Source organism: Salvelinus alpinus, chromosome 6 (assembly GCF_045679555.1).
Source record: "Salvelinus alpinus chromosome 6, SLU_Salpinus.1, whole genome shotgun sequence".
Classification (NCBI taxonomy): Eukaryota; Metazoa; Chordata; class Actinopteri; order Salmoniformes; family Salmonidae; genus Salvelinus; species Salvelinus alpinus.
In genome coordinates this window covers 87704342-87729341 of record NC_092091.1, presented here as the reverse complement: position 1 = coordinate 87729341, position 25000 = coordinate 87704342, and the positions used below count along the sequence as shown (strand labels likewise).

The window sequence follows — 25000 nt, the reverse complement described above, 5'->3', positions numbered from 1 at the left end:
TTAATATGAGTGTATGGCCCCTCCATAGTATTAATATGAGTGTATGGCCCCTCCATAGTATTAATATGAGTGTATGGTCCCTCCATAGTATTAATATGAGTGTATGGTCCCTCCATAGTATTAATATGAGTGTATGGTCCCTCCATAGTATTAATATGAGTGTATGGTCCCTCCATAGTATTAATATGAGTGTATGGTCCCTCCATAGTATTAATATGAGTGTATGGTCCCTCCATAGTATTAATATGAGTGTATGGCCCCTCCATAGTATTAATATGAGTGTATGGCCCCTCCATAGTATTAATATGAGTGTATGGTCCCTCCATAGTATTAATATGAGTGTATGGTCCCTCCATAGTATTAATATGAGTGTATGGCCCCTCCATAGTATTAATATGAGTGTATGGTCCCTCCATTGTATTAATATGAGTGTATGGTCCCTCCATAGTATTAATATGAGTGTATGGTCCCTCCATAGTATTAATATGAGTGTATGGTCCCTCCATAGTATTAATATGAGTGTATGGCCCCTCCATAGTATTAATATGAGTGTATGGCCCCTCCATAGTATTAATATGAGTGTATTGTCCCTCCATAGTATTAATATGAGTGTATGGTCCCTCCATAGTATTAATATGAGTGTATGGCCCCTCCATAGTATTAATATGAGTGTATGGTCCCTCCATAGTATTAATATGAGTGTATGGTCCCTCCATAGTATTATTATGAGTGTATGGTCCCTCCATAGTATTAATATGAGTGTATGGTCCCTCCATAGTATTAATATGAGTGTATGGTCCCTCCATAGTATTAATATGAGTGTATGGTCCGTCCATAGTATTAATATGAGTGTATGGTCCCTCCATAGTATTAATATGAGTGTATGGTCCCTCCATAGTATTAATATGAGTGTATGGTCCCTCCATAGTATTAATATGAGTGTATGGTCCCTCCATAGTATTAATATGAGTGTATGGTCCCTCCATAGTATTAATATGAGTGTATGGTCCCTCCATAGTATTAATATGAGTGTATGGTCCCTCCATAGTATTAATATGAGTGTATGGTCCCTCCATAGTATTAATATGAGTGTATGGTCCCTCCATAGTATTAACATGAGTGTATGGTCCCTCCATAGTATTAATATGAGTGTATGGCCCCTCCATAGTATTAATATGAGTGTATGGTCCCTCCATAGTATTAATATGAGTGTATGGTCCCTCCTGGCTATAGTATTAATATGAGTGTATGGTCCCTCCAGGCCATGGTTGAGACGGTGAACAACTTGCTCCAGCCCAGGGCCCAGGCAGCGTGGAGACAGTTGCCCACAGGAGAGCAGCTTCGCTGGGCTACCACCCTGCTGGACACGGTGGAGGCTGGAGCTTTCATGCTGGCTGATAACCTGCTGAAGACGGACACTGTAGAGGAGATCACCGACAACATCCGTGAGTAAATGTTACAGTAATACTGTTACCATGCTGATGTTATTATATTATGAAGACCGCTACTGTACAGAACACTGCCGACAACATCCGGGATGTTGATTAGATGTTGCAGTAACCAGGAAGTCTTGTTGAGAACTGGCTAAGAGAGTAGGACAAGAGGAATCATTCATGTTTGTCACATCCGTGATGTTGATTAGATGTTGCTGTAACCAGGAAGTCTTGTTGAGAGCTGGCTAAGAGAGGAGGACAAGAGGAATCATTCATGTTTGTCACATCCGTGATGTTGATTAGATGTTGCAGTAACCAGGAAGTCTTGTTGAGAACTGGCTAAGAGAGTAGGACAAGAGGAATCATTCATGTTTGTCACATCCGTGATGTTGATTAGATGTTGCTGTAACCAGGAAGTCTTGTTGAGAACTGGCTAAGAGAGGAGGACAAGAGGAATCATTCATGTTTGTCACATCCGTGATGTTGATTAGATGTTGCTGTAACCAGGAAGTCTTGTTGAGAGCTGGCTAAGAGAGGAGGACAAGAGGAATCATTCATGTTTGTCACATCCGTGATGTTGATTAGATGTTGCTGTAACCAGGAAGTCTTGTTGAGAGCTGGCTAAGAGAGGAGGACAAGAGGAATCATTCATGTTTGTCACAAAAGGTTGAATCCTAACTTCCAATAGATCATTCATGTATATTAGATGTAGTTATTAAGCGTTTAAGTCAGTAGGTAGTTATCCCTACACTCTTAGGAAAGAAGGGTTCCGAAAGGGTTTTATTGACTCTCCCCGTAGGAGAACCTTTTTTAGTTCCGGGTAGAACCCTTTTTAGTTCTGGGTAGAGTGCTTTTGAGTTCCATGTAAAACCCTTTCCACAGAGGGTTCTACATGGAACTCAAAAATGTTCTACTTGGAACCAAAAAGATTCTACCTGGAACCAAAAAAGGTTATTCAAAGGTTTCTCCTAAGGGGACAACCGAAGAAGCCTTTTAGTTTTTTTTCTAAGTGTGTAGATAACATTGAACTTGCAATCTTTGGCTCTTAATTAGTTTTATCGAAAGCAGGGTAATTATATACCCTACATGAGTTTACAGCACTCTGGGCAATATTTATATTTTTTTATTTAACCTTTATTTAACTAGGCAAGTCTTTTGAGAACAAATTCTTATTTACAATGACGGCCAAACCCCGACAACACTGAGCCACTCCAGAGCCCATACATGTGGTTGAACATACATGTAAGATGGGCAGAATAATACTATCCCTTCAACGCTTGGAGGGAGGGAGGCAGGGAGGGAGAGAGAGAGGGAGGGAGAGAGAAAGGAGGGAGAGGGATGGAGGGAAAGAGAGGAGGGAGAGAGGAGGGAGAGAGGAGAGAGAGAGGAGAGGGAGAGGAGAGGGAGAGAGAGAGGAGAGGGAGAGAGAGAGGAGAGATGGAGGAGAGGGAGGTCAACATACAGTCCCTTCAGGAAGTATTCATACCCCTTGACTTTTTCCACATTTTGTTGTGTTACAGTCTGAATTTAAAATGGATTAAATCGACATTTTGTGTCACTGATCTACACACAATACCCCATCATGTTAAAGTGGAGTTATGTTTTTTGAAATATTTACAAATTAATAAAAAATGGAAAGCTGAAATGTCTTGAGTCAATAATTATTCAACCATTTTGTTATGGCAACGCCTAAATAAGTTCATGAGTAAAAAAAATGTAACACATTTTTTAAATGACTACCCCGTCTCAGTCAAGCAGTGCATTTCAAGAACAGATTCAACCACAAAGACCAGGGAGGTTTTCCAATGGTTCGCAAAGAAGGCCACCTATTGGTAGATAAAATAATACATCATTCAAAAAAGAGACATGGAATATCCCATTGAGCATGGTGAAGTTATTAATTATACTTTGGATGGTGTATCATTACACCCAGTCACTACAAAGATACAGGAGCCCTTCCTAACTCAGTTGCCGGAGAGGAAGGACACCGCTCTGGGATTTCACCATGAGGCTAATGGTGAATTTAAAACAGTTACAGAGTTGAATGGCTGTGATAGGAGAAAACTGAGGCTGGATCAACAACATTTCAGTCACTCCACAATACGAACCTAATTTACAGTGTGAAAATAAGAAAGCCTGTTCAGAATGCAAATATTCTAAAACATGCATCCACATGCATCCTGTTTGCAATAAGGCCCTAAAGTAATACTGCAAAAAATGTGGCAAAGAAAGTAACTTTTTGTCCTGAATACAAAAGTGTTATGTTTAGGGCAAATCCAACACAACACATCTCTGAGTACCACTCTTCATATTATCATGCATGATGGTGGCTGCATCATGTTATGGGTATGCTTGTCATTGGCAAGGACTAGGGAGTTCTTTTTAGGATGAAAAGAAACAGAATAGAGCTAAGCACAGGAAAAATCGAAGAGAAAAACCTGGTTCAGTTTACGTTCCACCAGACACTGGGAGACTAATTCACCATTCAGCAGGACAATAACCTTAAACACAAGGCCGTATCTACACTGGAGTTGCTTACCAAGACATATTCCTGAGTGGCCTAGTTAGAGTTTTGACTTAAGTAACTATGGCAACATCTAACAATGGCTGTGTAGCAATGATCAACAACCAACTTGACAGAGCTTGAACAATTGTTTAAAGAATAACGGGCATATATTATACAATGGAAGTGTACACAGCTCTTAGAGACTTACCCAGAAAAGACTCACAGCTGTAGTCGTTGCCAACGTTTGATTCTGACATGTATTGACCCAAGGGTGTGAATACTTATGTAAATTAGATATTTCTGTATTTCATTTATACAATACATTTTCAAAAATGTTAAATTATAAAAAATAAAATTAACTTTGTCATTATGGGGTATTGTGTTAATCCATGTTAAATTCAGGCTGTAACACTACAACGTGTGTAATAAGTCAAGGGGTATGAATACTTTCTGAAGGCTCTGTGATTGGACAGGGCGGACCTTAGATAAACACTCCAAAGGCCTTTCTCTCTGAACTAGGGGTTCAGGAGAGCCTTCCAACAGCGGTCTTATCTGGAAAACCTACAGCACGTCTACCCTTAATATAGTTCTGTAGTATAGAAATGGCGTAACCAGAATAGACACACAAGAGCTTTACGACCATCATCAGATCTCTATTCATACCGTGTTTATACCAGCTCCCTGGTGGGTTGACACACATTACACCATATCCTCTGTTCTACTGAGACGTGTGTGTCTGCGTGTGTGTGTCTGTGTGTGTGTGTGTGTCATTGTGTTAGTGTGTGTGTGTGTCTGTCTGTCTGCGTGTGTAGTCGTACTGCAGAGTGTTTTATTCGGGGTTTAGGGAGGGAGGGAGGGAGGGATAAAAGGCGTCATCAGAATCAGCTTTATATAAATACATTTACCCAGAATGCTGCCTTGGTGGTGAGAAGGTGCTGCCTTGGTGGTGAGAAGGTGCTGCCTTAGAGAGTTGGTGCTGCCTTTGTTAAAATGTGCTGCCAACAATGGAGTATAGACTGATGACAGTGGAGTATAGACTGATTACAGGGGAATATAGACTGATTACAGGGGAGTATAGACTGATTACAGGGGAGTATAGACTGATTACAGTGGAGTATAGACTGATTACAGTGGAGTATAGACTGATTACAGGGGAATATAGACTGATTACAGGGGAGTATAGACTGATTACAGTGGAGTATAGACTGATTACAGGGGAGTATAGACTGATTACAGTGGAGTATAGACTGATTACAGGGGAATATAGACTGATTACAGTGGGGTATAGACTGATTACAAGGGAGTATAGACTGATTACAAGGGAATATAGACTGATTACAGGGGAGTATAGACTGATTACAGTGGAGCATAGACTGATTACAGTGGAGCATAGACTGATTACAGGGGAATATAGGCTGATTACATGGGAGTATAGACTGATTACAGTGGAGCATAGACTAATTACATGGGAGTATAGACTGATTACAGTGGAGCATAGACTGATTACAGGGGAATATAGGCTGATTACAGTGGAGCATAGACTGATTACAGGGGAATATAGGCTGATTACAGTGGAGTATAGACTGATTACAGGGGAATATAGACTGATTACAGTGGAATATAGGCTGATTACAGGGGAATATAGGCTGATTACAGTGGAGTATAGACTGATTACAGGGGAATATAGACTGATTACAGTGGAATATAGGCTGATTACAGTGGAGTATAGACTGATTACAGTGGAGTATAGACTGATTACAGGGGAGTATAGACTGATTACAGGGGAGTATAGACTGATTACAGTGGAGTATAGACTGATTACAGTGGAGTATAGACTGATTACAGTGGAGTATTGGGTGAAACACACATTGGGCTGATTTTGGATAAGAGTGAGGGAGAGAGAAAGGAGAGAGGGGGAAAGAAGAGGGGGATGAGAGATTTAGAATAATAGAGAGAGAGAGGATGGAGGGGGAAGAAAGAGGGGGATGAGAAGCTGGTTTGAATGAAAGGGAGAAAGTGGGGATAGAGGGAGCTGGGAGGGATGGATATAAAGAACACAGGGAGAAGGATAATCTGTTAGAATCTGCCCACCAGATTAGCTGGGAGGAGAGATTAACAAGACAAAACACACACTGTTACTTATTTTAATATGCTCCCTCTCTCTCTCTCTTTAAGGTTCTCAGCTACACACACACACACACACACACTCACACTCACACACACACACACACACACACACACACACACACACACACACACACACACACACACACACACACACACGCACACACACACACACACACTCACTCACTCACTCACTCACTCACTCACTCACTCACTCACTCACTCACTCACTCACTCACTCACATACACATTCTCACACACACACACTCACATACACACACACTCACACAAACACACTCACTCATACACACACACACACACACACTCACTCACACACACACACACACACACACACACACACACACACACACACACACACACACACACACACACACACACACACACACACACACACACACACACACACACACACACACACACACACCACACACAGCACTGTAGCCTGCATATATAAACCCCTTTATATAACCATCTTTATGAGCTGTGTTCAGAAACACCAACCGTTCTGGAGGAGTTGGTTAAGTGATGTGAGGTGATACTCGGTACAAGTTGTTTAGTTGTTATTGTTTATTAAACATTGTTTCAGTTGTCATAACTCTCCTGTGATGATCTGAAGGATCAGGTTCCAGTGGGTCTGCTCTACAGCGTGCTGTCTCTCCTAGAGGGGGAATGTCATGACTCTCCTGTGATGATCTGAAGGATCAGGGTCCCGTGGGTCTGCTCTACAGCGTGCTGTCTCTCCTAGAGGGGGAATGTCATGACTCTCCTGTGATGATCTGAAGGATCAGGTTACAGTGGGTCTGCTCTACAGCGTGCTGTCTCTCCTAGAGGGGGAATGTCATGACTCTCCTGGCTCTACAGCGTGCTCTTTCTCGTAGAGGGGGAATGTCATGACTCTCCTGGCTCTACAGCGTGCTCTTTCTCGTAGAGGGGGAATGTCATGACTCTCCTGGCTCTACAGCGTGCTCTCTCTCATAGAGGGGGAATGTCATGACTCTCCTGGCTCTACAGCGTGCTCTCTCTCGTAGATGGGGAATGTCATGACTCTCCTGGCTCTACAGCGTGCTCTCTCTCGTAGAGGGGGAATGTCATGACTCTCCTGGCTCTACAGCGTGCTCTCTCTCGTAGAGGGGGAATGTCATGACTCTCCTGTGATGATCTGAGGGATCGGGTTCCAGTGGGTCTGCTCTACAGCGTGATCTCTCTCTCTCTCCTAGAGTGGGGGAGAGGAGCGGGAAGTGGGCTGGTTTATGGTCGGTCATAAAATACGCTGTCTCTATGCGCTGTAGTGTTCCAGATTGGAATGTAAAACTGTGGTACGTAAAGAGAGACCCTTGGACGTCAAACGTTTAAATAATTAAACAATATTTATATTTTTGAGAATGTGGGAGTGGTCCGTGGACACTTAAGGGACAGTCATGACGAGTTTCATTTGTTGAACTCATGAAGGACAGGAAACACACTGTATCTCTGTTTGTGTACACTTTTCAATGATCAGAATTACATCTAGGTGTTGGATAAAAGTAAATATGAAAATATTTGTGAAAAGATGTAATGTGATGTTAGCCTTCTAAATGAGAGTATGGATTTTCATATAAAGTTTAACTAGTCAGTGGCCACGCCCCCGTGAGGCCAGACATTACATCAGGCGTCATGGAATCGCCCCTTTTTCCCACAGAGTATAAAACCCACTTCCTACAAAATGTACATTAAGTTAGAGAACGCCGGGACGGAGTCCCCACGTTGGAATGGCTACAATTCTATAGACCACTAGACCAGAAACTATGGAGCTGACTCTACATGTTGAAATGGTTAAGAAGTCTACAGGCCCAGCAGACCAGACAGCGTGTCGTTTTGGCTACACAGCTGGAAATGGTTCAACTCTGAGACTATCGATCACTACAGAATGAGAGCAAATCCTAGACGTAGAATTACTAATCTACAGCTGGGAAATTACGTAAGTCTAGTACGAGAATACCGACAACCGCGGAAGTATCTATTCTATGCAACAACCATCTGTACCACCTGACGTATCCATTACAACAGACACTATCCAGAGCTGCTGAGAAAGCGACAACTACGAAAGACATAGTGACTTCTGGGGAAGTTACCCAGAGACTCTCTGATGAACTGACTGTCCCGCAGACGGACCGGCGACTGCAACAGAGAAGACAACAACGACATTCGGGCGTAAATATAGACATTGGAATTATTCTCGAATGAGCGGCCGTTCATGTGCAAAGGATTAGCATTTCAATGAATATAATTATCAACTGTGTGTAGGGAATCCATGTTGTCTTTCCCGCTCTTTTATCTGTCTCCACCCCTTTCCTTTGTCTACCAAGCTGTCATTCCGGTTTAGCACACTAGGGACTTTTCTATCAATGCATAGTGTTAGTAACCAATATCTACTGTTTGTTTGTTATGTACTTCTGTGGTTATTTAGGTGGTTAGTAGATAAATAATTAAGCCAATTTGTATATCGCTGATTCATCATATAGGCCTGGGTTCGTGCAGATATCCAAGGGTTGGTGACGTTTTGTAATGAGATCTGATGAGGTAATAATGATACATTATTGGAAGACTAATCGATAAGACATGAAAATATCTGAAGAGTCGATTTAGGAAATAGAGACTTTATAAACATTTTCCCGTGGTGCCCCGACTTCCTAGTTAATTCAAGTGTACATGATTATTTTAATCACGTAATAATATGTACACATAGAGAATTTATTTGATCAAATAAGTCTTCACGTTTAATAGTAGTCACAGACATGACACAGTAATCCATATACATTGATGCAATGATATTACAAATATGTACATTCGATTATGCGCCACATTGTGCATATTATGGTGGCTATTTAGTATCTATTGTAGTACCAGTTACCAGACATGGTCTACTAGCTGGTTGTTACTAGTCCCCAGGTCCTCTACCAGTTACCAGACATGGTCTACTAGCTGGTTGTTACTAGTCCCCAGGTCCTCTACCAGTTACCAGACATGGTCTACTAGCTGGTTGTTACTAGTCCCCAGGTCCTCTACCAGTTACCAGACATGGTCTACTAGCTGGTTGTTACTAGTCCCCAGGTCCTCTACCAGTTACCAGACACGGTCAACTAGCTAGTTTCTCCTTAAAGAGTTAGGCAAGACTGTCTTCTCCTGTTGTGCGCCAGAGGCATGGAATAATCTACAATCCATGCTTCACCTGATGTGTTAGTGACCCTCAGTGAGTTTAAAACCTGTGAAGCCCGACTGTGTTAGTGACCCTGGGTGAGTTTAAAACTGTGAAGCCTGACTGTGTTAGTGACCCTGGGTGAGTTTAAAACTGTGAAGCCTGACTGTGTTAGTGGCCCTTGGTGAGTTTAAAACTGTGAAGCCTGACTATGTTAGTGAGCCTGGGTGAGTTTAAAACTGTGAAGCCTGACTGTGTTAGTGACCCTCGGGGAGTTTAAAACTGTGAAGCCTGACTGTGTTAGTGACCCTGGGTGAGTTTAAACCTGTGAAGTCTGACTGTGTTAGTGACCCTGGGTGAGTTTAAAACTGTGAAGCCTGACTGTGTTAGTGACCCTGGGTGAGTTTAAACCTGTGAAGTCTGACTGTGTTATTGATCCTCGGGGAGTTTAAAACTGTGAATCCTGACTGTGTTAGTGACCCTGGGTGAGTTTAAAACTGTGAAGCCTGGCTGTGTTAGTGACCCTGGGTGAGTTTAAAACTGTGAAGCCCGACTGTGTTAGTGACCCTGGGTGAGTTTAAAACTGTGAAGCCTGACTGTGTTAGTGACCCTCGGTGAGTTTAAAACTGTGAAGCCTGACTGTGTTAGTGACCCTGGGGGAGTTTAAAACTGTGAAGCCTGGCTGTGTTAGTGACCCTTGGTGAGTTTAAAACTGTGAAGCCCGACTGTGTTAGTGACCCTGGGTGAGTTTAAAACTGTGAAGTCTGACTGTGTTAGTGACCCTGGGTGAGTTTAAAACTGTGAAGTCTGACTGTGTTAGTGACCCTGGGTGAGTTTAAAACTGTGAAGTCTGACTGTGTTAGTGACCCTGGGGGAGTTTAAAACTGTGAAGCCCGACTGTGTTAGTGACCCTGGGTGAGTTTAAAACTGTGAAGTCTGACTGTGTTAGTGACCCTGGGTGAGTTTAAAACTGTGAAGTCTGACTGTGTTAGTGACCCTGGGTGAGTTTAAAACTGTGAAGTCTGACTGTGTTAGTGACCCTGGGGAGTTTAAAACTGTGAAGTCTGACTGTGTTAGTGACCCTGGGTGAGTTTAAACCTGTGAAGTCTGACTGTGTTAGTGACCCTGGGTGAGTTTAAAACTGTGAAGTCTGACTGTGTTATTGATCCTCGGGGAGTTTAAAACTGTGAATCCTGACTGTGTTAGTGACCCTGGGTGAGTTTAAACCTGTGAAGTCTGACTGTGTTAGTGACCCTGGGTGAGTTTAAAACTGTGACGCCTGACTGTGTTAGTGACCCTGGGTGAGTTTAAAACTGTGAAGCCTGGCTGTGTTAGTGACCCTCAGGGAGTTTAAAACTGTGAAGTCTGACTGTGTTAGTGACCCTGGGGAGTTTAAAACTGTGAAGTCTGACTGTGTTAGTGACCCTGGGGAGTTTAAAACTGTGAAGTCTGACTGTGTTAGTGACCCTGGGTGAGTTTAAACCTGTGAAGTCTGACTGTGTTAGTGACCCTCGGGGAGTTTAAAACTGTGAAGCCTGACTGTGTTAGTGACCCTCAGGGAGTTTAAAACTGTGAAGTCTGACTGTGTTAGTGACCCTCGGGGAGTTTAAAACTGTGAAGTCTGACTGTGTTAGTGACCCTGGGGAGTTTAAAACTGTGAAGTCTGACTGTGTTAGTGACCCTGGGTGAGTTTAAACCTGTGAAGTCTGACTGTGTTAGTGACCCTGGGTGAGTTTAAAACTGTGAAGTCTGACTGTGTTATTGATCCTCGGGGAGTTTAAAACTGTGAATCCTGACTGTGTTAGTGACCCTGGGTGAGTTTAAACCTGTGAAGTCTGACTGTGTTAGTGACCCTGGGTGAGTTTAAAACTGTGAAGCCTGACTGTGTTAGTGACCCTCAGGGAGTTTAAAACTGTGAAGTCTGACTGTGTTAGTGACTCTGGGTGAGTTTAAAACTGTGAAGCCTGACTGTGTTAGTGACCCTCAGGGAGTTTAAACCTGTGAAGTCTGACTGTGTTAGTGACCCTGGGTGAGTTTAAAACTGTGAAGCCTGACTGTGTTAGTGACCCTCAGGGAGTTTAAAACTGTGAAGTCTGACTGTGTTCAGGAGGAAATGTTTCCTGTAGGCTGGACCGTGTTGTCTCTCTACTGATCGTATGGTGTGTTGTAATGTTGTATTGATCCTGCTGCCGCCCTGGCTGGTTCTCCCTTTGCAGAAGAGACTCTGTGTCTCAGTAGGGCTTTTCCTGGTTAAATAAAGCTTAAATAACCTTTAAAACAAATTTAAAGTTTATAGTGTTTCAAATATGGTGGATCAAACCCAAGTGGCCTGTTATTTCCCTTTGGGTCACATCTAAATATACTGGGGCCTTGGTCTCCCTCTCTCTTCCATTTCCCCCTCCCTCTTTCCTCATCTTTCCTCCCCTCCCTCGATCACATTCTCTTCTTCCCCTCTTCCCCCCTGTTCTATTTCTGACGGACCAGTGACTCTCAGACAGTAATGGGGGGATGATGTGCAGGAAAGTGTGAAAATATTAAATCATAAAATGAGGGAGGGATGATAATCAAAGGAAAAAGAGAGAGAGAGTGAGAGAGAGACAGACAGACAGACAGACAGACAGACAGAGTGAGACAGACAGACAGACAGACAGACAGACAGACAGACAGACAGACAGACAGACAGACAGACATACAGACAGACAGACAGACAGACAGACAGACAGACAGACAGACAGACAGACAGACAGACAGACAGACAGACAGACAGACAGACAGACAGACAGACAGACAGACAGACAGACAGACAGACAGATAGACAGACAAGGAGAGAGAGAGAGAGATAGAGAGAGAGAGACAGAGAGAGAGAGAGAGAGAGAGAGAGAGAGAGAGAGAGAGAGAGAGAGAGAGAGAGACAAGGAGAGAGAGACAAGGAGAGAGAGAGACAGAGAGACAAGGAGAGAGAGAGAGAGAGAGTCAGAGAGAGAGAGACAGAGAGACAAGGAGAGAGAGAGAGAGAAAGAGAGCTCAGTGTAGAGATGAAACGTTCATTGCTCAAAGACATAATTTCATCACCTGACCCGGCGGAAGAGAAGAACAAATTAAATGTTTTTTTCTCTCCATTGTTCCGAGACTGTACTATTCCTGGGAGTAGAGATGATGGAGGGATTAGAGAGGAGAAGAAAGACATAGAGGAGAGGGGGATGAGAGGAGAGGGGAGGAGAGGGAGAGGAGAGGGTGGTGACAGGATAGGAGAGGGGAGGAGAGGGGGAGGAGAGGAGAGTGGGGGGGATGACAGGAGAGGGGAGGGAGAGGAGAGGAGAGGAGAGGAGAGGAGAGGAGAGGAGAGGAGAGGAGAGGAGAGGAGAGGAGAGGAGAGGAGAGGAGAGGAGAGGGGAGGAGAGGAGAGGGGAGGAGAGAGTGGTGACAGGATAGGAGAGGGGAGGAGAGGAGAGGGGGAGGAGAGTGGGGGGATGACAGGAGAGGGGAGGAGAGGAGAGGGGAGGAGAGTGGGGGGGATGTGATGTGCATGCAGCCATGATAACTAGCTCTGTTCTGCCTGGAGATTCTGCCAAGCAGAAAGAAAATAACATGTAGTGTGTGTGTGTGTGTGTGTGTGTGTGTGTGTGTGTGTGTGTGTGTGTGTGTGTGTGTGTGTGTGTGTGTGTGTGTGTGTGTGTGTGTGTGTGTGTGTGTGTGTGTGTGTGTGTGTGTGTGTGTGTGTGTGTGTGTTAGAATTGATTGTCTCTGGCAAACAATTTATCCCGACATTAGACTTCTCAAGGCCAGATCACATGTATCTTGTTAAACTAGAGGTAGAGGCCTCGTGGTGTGTGTGTACGTGCGTGTGTGTTGAAAGAGAGAGGCTTCTCTCTACTGTCTCTGTCTTCATAACAGACAATATGATCTGGTCCTGGTAGAGTTAAACACCTCTACTGTCTCTGTCTCCATAACAGACAATATGATCTGGTCCTGGTAGAGTTAAACACCTCTACTGTCTCTGTCTTCATAACAGACAATATGATCTGGTCCTGGTAGAGTTAAACACCTCTACTGTCTCTGTCTCCATAACAGACAATATGATCTGGTCCTGGTAGAGTTAAACACCTCTACTGTCTCTGTCTTCATAACAGACAATATGATCTGGTCCTGGTAGAGTTAAACACCTCTACTCTACTGTCTCTGTCTTCATAACAGACAATATGATCTGGTCCTGGTAGAGTTAAACACCTCTACTGTCTCTGTCTCCATAACAGACAATATGATCTGGTCCTGGTAGAGTTAAACACCTCTACTGTCTCTGTCTCCATAACAGACAATATGATCTGGTCCTGGTAGAGTTAAACACCTCTACTCTACTGTCTCTGTCTTCATAACAGACAATATGATCTGGTCCTGGTAGAGTTAAACACCTCTACTGTCTCTGTCTTCATAACAGACAATATGATCTGGTCCTGGTAGAGTTAAACACCTCTACTGTCTCTGTCTTCATAACAGACAATATGATCTGGTCCTGGTAGAGTTAAACACCTCTACTGTCTCTGTCTTCATAACAGACAATATGATCTGGTCCTGGTAGAGTTAAACACCTCTACTGTCTCTGTCTCCATAACAGACAATATGATCTGGTCCTGGTAGAGTTAAACACCTCTACTCTACTGTCTCTGTCTCCATAACAGACAATATGATCTGGTCCTGGTAGAGTTAAACACCTCTACTGTCTCTGTCTCCATAACAGACAATATGATCTGGTCCTGGTAGAGTTAAACACCTCTACTGTCTCTGTCTCCATAACAGACAATATGATCTGGTCCTGGTAGAGTTAAACACCTCTACTCTACTGTCTCTGTCTTCATAACAGACAATATGAGCTGGTCCTGGTAGAGTTAAACACCTCTACTCTACTGTCTCTGTCTTCATAACAGACAATATGATCTGGTCCTGGTAGAGTTAAACACCTCTACTGTCTCTGTCTCCATAACAGACAATATGATCTGGTCCTGGGAGAGTTAAACACCTCTACTCTACTGTCTCTGTCTCTATAACAGACAATATGATCTGATCCTGGTAGAGTTAAACACCTCTACTGTCTCTGTCTCCATAACAGACAATATGATCTGGTCCTGGTAGAGTTAAACACCTCTACTGTCTCTGTCTTCATAACAGACAATATGATCTGGTCCTGGTAGAGTTAAACACCTCTACTGTCTCTGTCTCCATAACAGACAATATGATCTGGTCCTGGTAGAGTTAAACACCTCTACTGTCTCTGTCTTCATAACAGACAATATGATCTGGTCCTGGTAGAGTTAAACACCTCTACTGTCTCTGTCTCCATAACAGACAATATGATCTGGTCCTGGTAGAGTTAAACACCTCTACTGTCTCTGTCTTCATAACAGACAATATGATCTGGTCCTGGTAGAGTTAAACACCTCTACTCTACTGTCTCTGTCTTCATAACAGACAATATGATCTGGTCCTGGTAGAGTTAAACACCTCTACTGTCTCTGTCTTCATAACAGACAATATGATCTGGTCCTGGTAGAGTTAAACACCTCTACTGTCTCTGTCTTCATAACAGACAATATGATCTGGTCCTGGTAGAGTTAAACACCTCTATCTACTGTCTCTGTCTTCATAACAGACAATATGATCTGGTCCTGGTAGAGTTAAACACCTCTACTGTCTCTGTCTTCATAACAGACAATATGATCTGGTCCTGGTAGAGTTAAACACCTCTACTCTACTGTCTCTGTCTTCATAACAGACAATATGATCTGGTCCTGGTAGAGTTAAACACCTCTACTGTCTCTGTCTCCATAACAGACAATATGATCTGGTCCTGGTAGAGTTAAACACCTCTACTGTCTCTGTCTTCATAACAGACAATATGATCTGGTCCTGGTAGAGTTAAACACCTCTACTGTCTCTGTCTCCATAACAGACAATATGATCTGGTCCTGGTAGAGTTAAACACCTCTACTGTCTCTGTCTTCATAACAGACAATATGATCTGGTCCTGGTAGAGTTAAACACCTCTACTGTCTCTGTCTCCATAACAGACAATATGATCTGGTCCTGGTAGAGTTAAACACCTCTACTGTCTCTGTCTCCATAACAGACAATATGATCTGGTCCTGGTAGAGTTAAACACCTCTACTGTCTCTGTCTTCATAACAGACAATATGATCTGGTCCTGGTAGAGTTAAACACCTCTACTGTCTCTGTCTTCATAACAGACAATATGATCTGGTCCTGGTAGAGTTAAACACCTCTACTCTACTGTCTCTGTCTTCATAACAGACAATATGATCTGGTCCTGGTAGAGTTAAACACCTCTACTGTCTCTGTCTTCATAACAGACAATATGATCTGGTCCTGGTAGAGTTAAACACCTCTACTGTCTCTGTCTCCATAACAGACAATATGATCTGGTCCTGGTAGAGTTAAACACCTCTACTGTCTCTGTCTTCATAACAGACAATATGATCTGGTCCTGGTAGAGTTAAACACCTCTACTGTCTCTGTCTCCATAACAGACAATATGATCTGGTCCTGGTGGAGTTAAACACCTCTACTCTACTGTCTCTGTCTCCATAACAGACAATATGATCTGGTCCTGGTAGAGTTAAACACCTCTACTGTCTCTGTCTCCATAACAGACAATATGATCTGGTCCTGGTAGAGTTAAACACCTCTACTCTACTGTCTCTGTCTCCATAACAGACAATATGATCTGGTCCTGGTAGAGTTAAACACCTCTACTGTCTCTGTCTCCATAACAGACAATATGATCTGGTCCTGGTAGAGTTAAACACCTCTACTGTCTCTGTCTCCATAACAGACAATATGATCTGGTCCTGGTAGAGTTAAACACCTCTACTGTCTCTGTCTCCATAACAGACAATATGATCTGGTCCTGGTAGAGTTAAACACCTCTACTGTCTCTGTCTCCATAACAGACAATATGATCTGGTCCTGGTAGAGTTAAACACCTCTACTGTCTCTGTCTCCATAACAGACAATATGATCTGGTCCTGGTAGAGTTAAACACCTCTACTGTCTCTGTCTTCATAACAGACAATATGATCTGGTCCTGGTAGAGTTAAACACCTCTACTGTCTCTGTCTTCATAACAGACAATATGATCTGGTCCTGGTAGAGTTAAACACCTCTACTGTCTCTGTCTTCATAACAGACAATATGATCTGGTCCTGGTAGAGTTAAACACCTCTACTGTCTCTGTCTCCATAACAGACAATATGATCTGGTCCTGGTAGAGTTAAACACCTCTACTGTCTCTGTCTTCATAACAGACAATATGATCTGGTCCTGGTAGAGTTAAACACCTCTACTGTCTCTGTCTTCATAACAGACAATATGATCTGGTCCTGGTAGAGTTAAACACCTCTACTGTCTCTGTCTCCATAACAGACAATATGATCTGGTCCTGGTAGAGTTAAACACCTCTACTGTCTCTGTCTCCATAACAGACAATATGATCTGGTCCTGGTAGAGTTAAACACCTCTACTGTCTCTGTCTTCATAACAGACAATATGATCTGGTCCTGGTAGAGTTAAACACCTCTACTGTCTCTGTCTCCATAACAGACAATATGATCTGGTCCTGGTAGAGTTAAACACCTCTACTGTCTCTGTCTCCATAACAGACAATATGATCTGGTCCTGGTAGAGTTAAACACCTCTACTGTCTCTGTCTCCATAACAGACAATATGAGCTGGTCCTGGTAGAGTTAAACACCTCTACTCTACTGTCTCTGTCTTCATAACAGACAATATGATCTGGTCCTGGTAGAGTTAAACACCTCTACTGTCTCTGTCTTCATAACAGACAATATGATCTGGTCCTGGTAGAGTTAAACACCTCTACTGTCTCTGTCTTCATAACAGACAATATGATCTGGTCCTGGTAGAGTTAAACACCTCTACTGTCTCTGTCTCCATAACAGACAATATGATCTGGTCCTGGTAGAGTTAAACACCTCTACTGTCTCTGTCTCCATAACAGACAATATGATCTGGTCCTGGTAGAGTTAAACACCTCTACTCTACTGTCTCTGTCTTCATAACAGACAATATGATCTGGTCCTGGTAGAGTTAAACACCTCTACTCTACTGTCTCTGTCTTCATAACAGACAATATGATCTGGTCCTGGTAGAGTTAAACACCTCTACTGTCTCTGTCTTCATAACAGACAAGATGATCTGGTCCTGGTAGAGTTAAACACCTCTACTCTACTGTCTCTGTCTTCATAACAGACAATATGATCTGGTCCTGGTAGAGTTAAACACCTCTACTGTCTCTGTCTTCATAACAGACAATATGATCTGGTCCTGGTAGAGTTAAACACCTCTACTGTCTCTGTCTCCATAACAGACAATATGATCTGGTCCTGGTAGAGTTAAACACCTCTACTGTCTCTGTCTTCATAACAGACAATATGATCTGGTCCTGGTAGAGTTAAACACCTCTACTGTCTCTGTCTTCATAACAGACAATATGATCTGGTCCTGGTAGAGTTAAACACCTCTACTGTCTCTGTCTTCATAACAGACAATATGATCTGGTCCTGGTAGAGTTAAACACCTCTACTGTCTCTGTCTCCATAACAGACAATATGATCTGGTCCTGGTAGAGTTAAACACCTCTACTGTCTCTGTCTTCATAACAGACAATATGATCTGGTCCTGGTAGAGTTAAACACCTCTACTGTCTCTGTCTTCATAACAGACAATATGATCTGGTCCTGGTAGAGTTAAACACCTCTACTGTCTCTGTCTCTGTCTTCATAACAGACAATATGATCTGGTCCTGGTAGAGTTAAACACCTCTACTGTCTCTGTCTTCATAACAGACAATATGATCTGGTCCTGGTAGAGTTAAACACCTCTACTGTCTCTGTCTCCATAACAGACAATATGATCTGGTCCTGGTAGAGTTAAACACCTCTACTGTCTCTGTCTCCATAACAGACAATATGATCTGGTCCTGGTAGAGTTAAACACCTCTACTCTACTGTCTCTGTCTCCATAACAGACAATATGATCTGGTCCTGGTAGAGTTAAACACCTCTACTGTCTCTGTCTTCATAACAGACAATATGATCTGGTCCTGGTAGAGTTAAACACCTCTACTGTCTCTGTCTCCATAACAGACAATATGATCTGGTCCTGGTAGAGTTAAACACCTCTACTGTCTCTGTCTTCATAACAGACAATATGATCTGGTCCTGATGGAGTTAAACACCTCTACTGTCTCTGTCTTCATAACAGACAATATGATCTGGTCCTGGTAGAGTTAAACACCTCTACTGTCTCTGTCTTCATAACAGACAATATGATCTGGTCCTGGTAGAGTTAAACACCTCTACTGTCTCTGTCTCCATAACAGACAATATGATCTGGTCCTGGTAGAGTTAAACACCTCTACTGTCTCTGTCTTCATAACAGACAATATGATCTGGTCCTGATGGAGTTAAACACCTCTACTGTCTCTGTCTTCATAACAGACAATATGATCTGGTCCTGGTAGAGTTAAACACCTCTCTCTACTGTCTCTGTCTTCATAACAGACAATATGATCTGGTCCTGGTAGAGTTAAACACCTCTACTGTCTCTGTCTCCATAACAGACAATATGATCTGGTCCTGGTAGAGTTAAACACCTCTACTGTCTCTGTCTTCATAACAGACAATATGATCTGGTCCTGGTAGAGTTAAACACCTCTACTCTACTGTCTCCATAACAGACAATATGATCTGGTCCTGGTAGAGTTAAACACCTCTACTCTACTGTCTCTGTCTCCATAACAGACAATATGATCTGGTCCTGGTAGAGTTAAACACCTCTACTCTACTGTCTCTGTCTCCATAACAGACAATATGATCTGGTCCTGGTAGAGTTAAACACCTCTACTGTCTCTGTCTCTGTCTTCATAACAGACAATATGATCTGGTCCTGGTAGAGTTAAACACCTCTACTGTCTCTGTCTTCATAACAGACAATATGATCTGGTCCTGGTAGAGTTAAACACCTCTACTGTCTCTGTCTCCATAACAGACAATATGATCTGGTCCTGGTAGAGTTAAACACCTCTACTCTACTGTCTCTGTCTTCATAACAGACAATATGATCTGGTCCTGGTAGAGTTAAACACCTCTACTGTCTCTGTCTCCATAACAGACAATATGATCTGGTCCTGGTAGAGTTAAACACCTCTACTGTCTCTGTCTCCATAACAGACAATATGATCTGGTCCTGGTAGAGTTAAACACCTCTACTGTCTCTGTCTCCATAACAGACAATATGATCTGGTCCTGGTAGAGTTAAACACCTCTACTGTCTCTGTCTCCATAACAGACAATATGATCTGGTCCTGGTAGAGTTAAACACCTCTACTGTCTCTGTCTTCATAACAGACAATATGATCTGGTCCTGGTAGAGTTAAACACCTCTACTCTACTGTCTCTGTCTCCATAACAGACAATATGATCTGGTCCTGGTAGAGTTAAACACCTCTACTGTCTCTGTCTCCATAACAGACAATATGATCTGGTCCTGGTAGAGTTAAACACCTCTACTCTACTGTCTCTGTCTTCATAACAGACAATATGATCTGGTCCTGGTAGAGTTAAACACCTCTACTCTACTGTCTCTGTCTTCATAACAGACAATATGATCTGGTCCTGGTAGAGTTAAACATATCTTCTCTTCTCTCCCACCTAGAATTGTTTATTAGATCAAGAAGCTCATTTAAAACCTTAAAGCAATGTGTAAATTATCATCGTCAGCTGAAGGACACACACACACACACACACACACACACACACACACACACACACACACACACACACACACACACACACACACACACACACACACACACACACACACACACACACACACACACACACACACGCTGAAGGATAGGCATGCTAAGGTATAATTAGACCCTAATGAGAAAACGAGATAATCCGTTACACACACACACACACACACACACACACACACACACACACACACACACACACACACACACACACACACACACACACACACACACACACACACAAACAGACACCCATAACCATTCTTCCTCTAACGAACCTGGTAAATGATACAGTTTCTCCTTTGCTCAAGGCTGAGTCTGATCTATCTAAGCGTCATGTGGTGTGTGTGTTTAAAGAGATTATGTTCCTCATCCACCACCAATGCCCCTCATCCACCACCAATGTTCCTCATCCACCACCAATGTTCCTCATCCTCATCCTCCACCAATGTCCCTCACCCTCCACCAATGTTCCTCACCCACCACCAATGTCCCTCATCCACCACCAATGTTCCTCATCCTCCACCAATGCCCCTCATCCACCACCAATGTTCCTCATCCACCACCAATGTTCCTCATCCTCCACCATTGTTCCTCATCCACCACCATTGTTCCTCATCCACCACCAATGTTCCTCATCCACCACCAATGTTCCTCATCCTCCACCAATGTTCCTCATCCTCCACCAATGTTCCTCATCCTCCACCAATGTTCCTCATCCTCCACCAATGTTCCTCATCCACCACCAATGTTCCTCATCCTCCACCAATGTTCCTCATCCACCACCAATGCCCCTCATCCACCACCAATGTTCCTCATCCACCACCAATGTTCCTCATCCTCATCCACCACCAATGCCCCTCATCCACCACCAATGGTCCTCATCCACCACCAATGCCCCTCATCCACCACCAATGTTCCTCACCCACCACCAACGTTCCTCATCCACCACCAATGTTCCCCATCCACCACCAATGTCCATCATCCACCACCAATGTCCCTCATCCACCACCAATGTTCCTCACCATCATCCACCACCAATGTCCCTCATCCACCACCAATGTCCCTCATCCATCACCAATGTTCCTCATCCTCCACCAATGTTCCTCATCCACCACTAATCTGTAGCATCCACCTGGATCATTCCACAGCAGCCATTTTGCCTTATCATAGTGACACGACTTGTTTTGAAATGTTCCAAGAAGTGGTGATAACTGGGAACTCTGGGATAACTGGGATCTCTATGTTTTCTCGAGCTGATCTCTGTGTGTGTGTCTTCCTGACAGAGTTGGAGGTGGCGAGGCTGAGTACGGAGGGGAATCTGGCTGACCTAACCTTCCCCCAGTCTGAACTACATGGGAACTCCATCCAGCTGTCTGCTAGCACGCTCAGACAGCACGGGAGGAATGGTAACCACACCAACCTCTATCTCCTTTCATGGACAACTCTCTCTGTGTTTATGTCTCTCTCTCTGTCTCTCTCTGTCTCTCTCTCTCTCTGTGTCTCTCTCTCTCTCTCTCTCTCTCTCTCTCTCTCTCTCTCTCTCTCTCTCTCTCTCTCTCTCTCTCTCTCTCTCTCTCTCTCTCTCTCTCTCTCTCTCTCTCTCTCTCTCTCTCTCTCTCTCTCTCTCTCTGTGTCTCTCTCTCTGTGTTCATTCCTCTATCTCTGTCTCTATGTGTTTATGTCTCTCTCTCTCTCTTTATGTCTCTCTCTCCATATTCCTCAGGTGAATACAGGAGGATACAAATAAAATACACTACCGTTCTGAAGTTTGGGGTCACTTAGAAATGTCCCTAGTTTTTGAAAGAAAAGCAAAAAAATTTGACCATGAAAATAACATAAAATTTATCAGAAATGCAGTGTAGACATTGTTAATGTTGTAAATGACTATTGTAGCGGGGAACAGCTGATTTTTAATGGAATATCTAAATAGGCGTACAGAGGCCCATTATCCGCAACCATCATTCCTGTGTTCCAATGGCATGTTGTGTTAGCTAATCCAACTTTATCATTTTAAAAGGCTAATTAATCATTAGAAAACCTTTTTGCAATTATGTTGGCACAGCTGAAAACTGTTGCCCTGATTAAAGCAGCAATAAAACGGCCCTTCTTTAGACTAGTTGAGTATCTGGAGCATCAGCATTTGTGGGTTCGATTACAGGCTCAAAATGGCCAGAAACAAATAACTTTCTTCTGAAACTCGTCAGTCTATTCTTGTTCTGAGAAAAGAAGTGAAGAGGCGACTCCGGGATGCTGTCCTTCTAGTTTTTTGGGTACTATTTAATGAAGCTGCCAGTTGACACTCTAATGTACTTGTCATCTTGCTCAGTTGTGCACCGGGGCCTCCCACTCCTCTTTCTATTTTGGTTAGAGCCAGTTTGCACTGTTCTGTGAAGGGAGTAGTACACAGCGTTGTACGAGTTCTTCAGTTCCTTGGCAATTTCTTGCATGGACTAGCCTTCATTTCTCAGAACAAGAATAGACTGACGAGTTTCAGAAGAAAGGTCATTGTTTCTGGCCATTTTAACTTGGATTAGCTAACACAACGTGCCATTGGAACACAGGATTGATGGTTGCTGATAATGGGCCTCTTGTACGCCTATGTAGATATTCCATAAAATAATCTATTCTACTTTACTCTACTCTACTTTACACTATTCTACTCTACTCTGCTTTACTCTACTCTGCTTTACACTATTCTACTCTACTCTGCTTTACTCTACTCTGCTTTACACTATTCTACTCTATTCTACTCTACTTTACACTATTCTACTCTATTCTACTATATTCTAATCTATTCTACACTACTCTATTCTACTCTATTCTACTCTATTCTACTCTACACTACTCTATTCTATTCTACTCTATTCTACTCTATTATACTATATTCTACTCTATTCTACAATTTTCTACTCTATTCTAAACTCTTCTACTCTATTATACTCTATTCTACTCTACACTACTCTATTCTACTCTACACTACTCTATTCTACTCTATTATCTCCCTGTACTCTACACTACTCTATTCTACTCTACACTGCTCTATTCTACTCTATTATCTCCCTGTACTCTACACTACTCTATTCTACTCTATTCTAAACTATTCTACTCTACTCTATTCTACTCTACTCTATTCTACTCTATTCTACTCTATTATTATATTCTACTCTGTTCTACTCTGTTCTATTATATTCTATTATACTCTATTCTACTCTTTTCTACTCTACTGAGATACCTATATTGACTCTACAATTGAAACATGAAACTCATCCTCATATTTCTCCCTGTATATTTACTCTCCTCGGGTGAATTTCATATCATACAATAGTTATTCAGTTATAGACACTCATCGTAGTCCCACTTTAGAGAGACGTTTGAATTAATTTCTGACATTATTGTCTGACATTAAGAACACATCATTTACACCCCACACAAAGCCAAATCCCATTGGTCTCAACAGTTTACTGTGTGTTTGCAAGCCATTCTATTCAATTCTACTCTATTATATCCTGTCGTATCCCACACCTCTCAGAGGACATGCTAATGACTGGCAACTGATATATCACTGTTTTCAAATCAACCACTTGCCTTGTTCCTATACCTCATTTTATTTACTGTTAAACTACTACTATCTCCCTGAAGATCTAATACCTTGTCCTAGTATCTCCCTGAAGATCTAATACCTTGTCCTAGTATCTCCCTGAAGATCTAATACCTTGTCCCAGTATCTCCCTGAAGATCTAATACATTGTCCTAGTATCTCCCTGAAGACCTAATACCTTGTCCTAGTATCTCCCTGAAGACCTAATACCTTGTCCTAGTATCTCCCTGAAGACCTAATACCTTGTCCTAGTATCTCCCTGAAGACCTAATACCTTGTCCTAGTATCTCCCTGAAGACCTAATACCTTGTCCTAGTATCTCGCTGAAGACCTAATACCTTGTCCTAGTATCTCCCTGAAGATCTAATACCTTGTCCTAGTATCTCCCTGAAGATCTAATACCTTGTCCTAGTATCTCCCTGAAGATCTAATACCTTGTCCTAGTATCTCCCTGAAGACCTAATACCTTGTCCCAGTATCTCCCTGAAGACCTAATACCTTGTCCCAGTATCTCCCTGAACACCTAATACCTTGTCCTAATATATCCCTGAAGACCTAATACCTTGTCCTAGTATCTCCCTGAAGATATAATACCTTGTCCTAGTATCTCCCTGAAGACCTAATACCTTGTCCCAGTATTTCCGTGAAGACCTAATACCTTGTCCTAGTATCTCCCTGAAGACCTAATACCTTGTCCTAGTATCTCCCTGAAGACCTAAGACCTTGTCCTAGTATCTTCCTGAAGACCTAATACCTTGTCCTAGTATCTCCCTGAAGACCTAATACCTTGTCATAGTATCTCCCTGAAGACCTAATACCTTGTCCTAGTATCTCCCTGAAGACCTAATACCTTGTCCTAGTATCTCCCTGAAGACCTAATACCTTGTCCTAGTATCTCCCTGAACACCTAATACCTTGTCCTAGTATCTCCCTGAAGACCTAATACCTTGTCGTAGTATCTCCCTGAAGACCTAATACCTTGTCCTAGTATCTCCCTGAAGACCTAATACCTTGTCCTAGTATCTCCCTGAAGACCTAATACCTTGTCCTAGTATCTCCCTGAAGATCTAATACCTTGTCCTAGTATCTCCCTGAAGACCTAATACCTTGTCCTAGTATCTCCCTGAAGATCTAATACCTTGTCCTAGTATCTCCCTGAAGACCTAATACCTTGTCCTAGTATCTCCCTGAATGTGTAATTACTTGTCCTAATATCTCCCAGAATGTGTAAATACTTGTCCTAATATCTCCCAGAATGTGTAAACTCTTGTCCTAATATCTCCCAGAATGT

General features: G+C 42.7%; 1 protein-coding gene across 5 annotated transcripts in view; it reads left to right on the top strand.

Moving 5' to 3' along the window:
• adgrl3.1 (adhesion G protein-coupled receptor L3.1) overlaps positions 1–25000 on the top strand; it is a 334415-nt gene that overhangs the window by 237919 nt on the left and 71496 nt on the right. For all 5 annotated transcript variants that reach the window (XM_071408263.1, XM_071408262.1, XM_071408260.1 and 2 more), the window contains 2 exons: positions 1262–1445; positions 21395–21517. In XM_071408263.1, coding sequence (XP_071264364.1) covers positions 1262–1445; positions 21395–21517 — 307 coding nt within the window. The remainder of the gene's footprint in view (positions 1–1261; positions 1446–21394; positions 21518–25000) is intronic.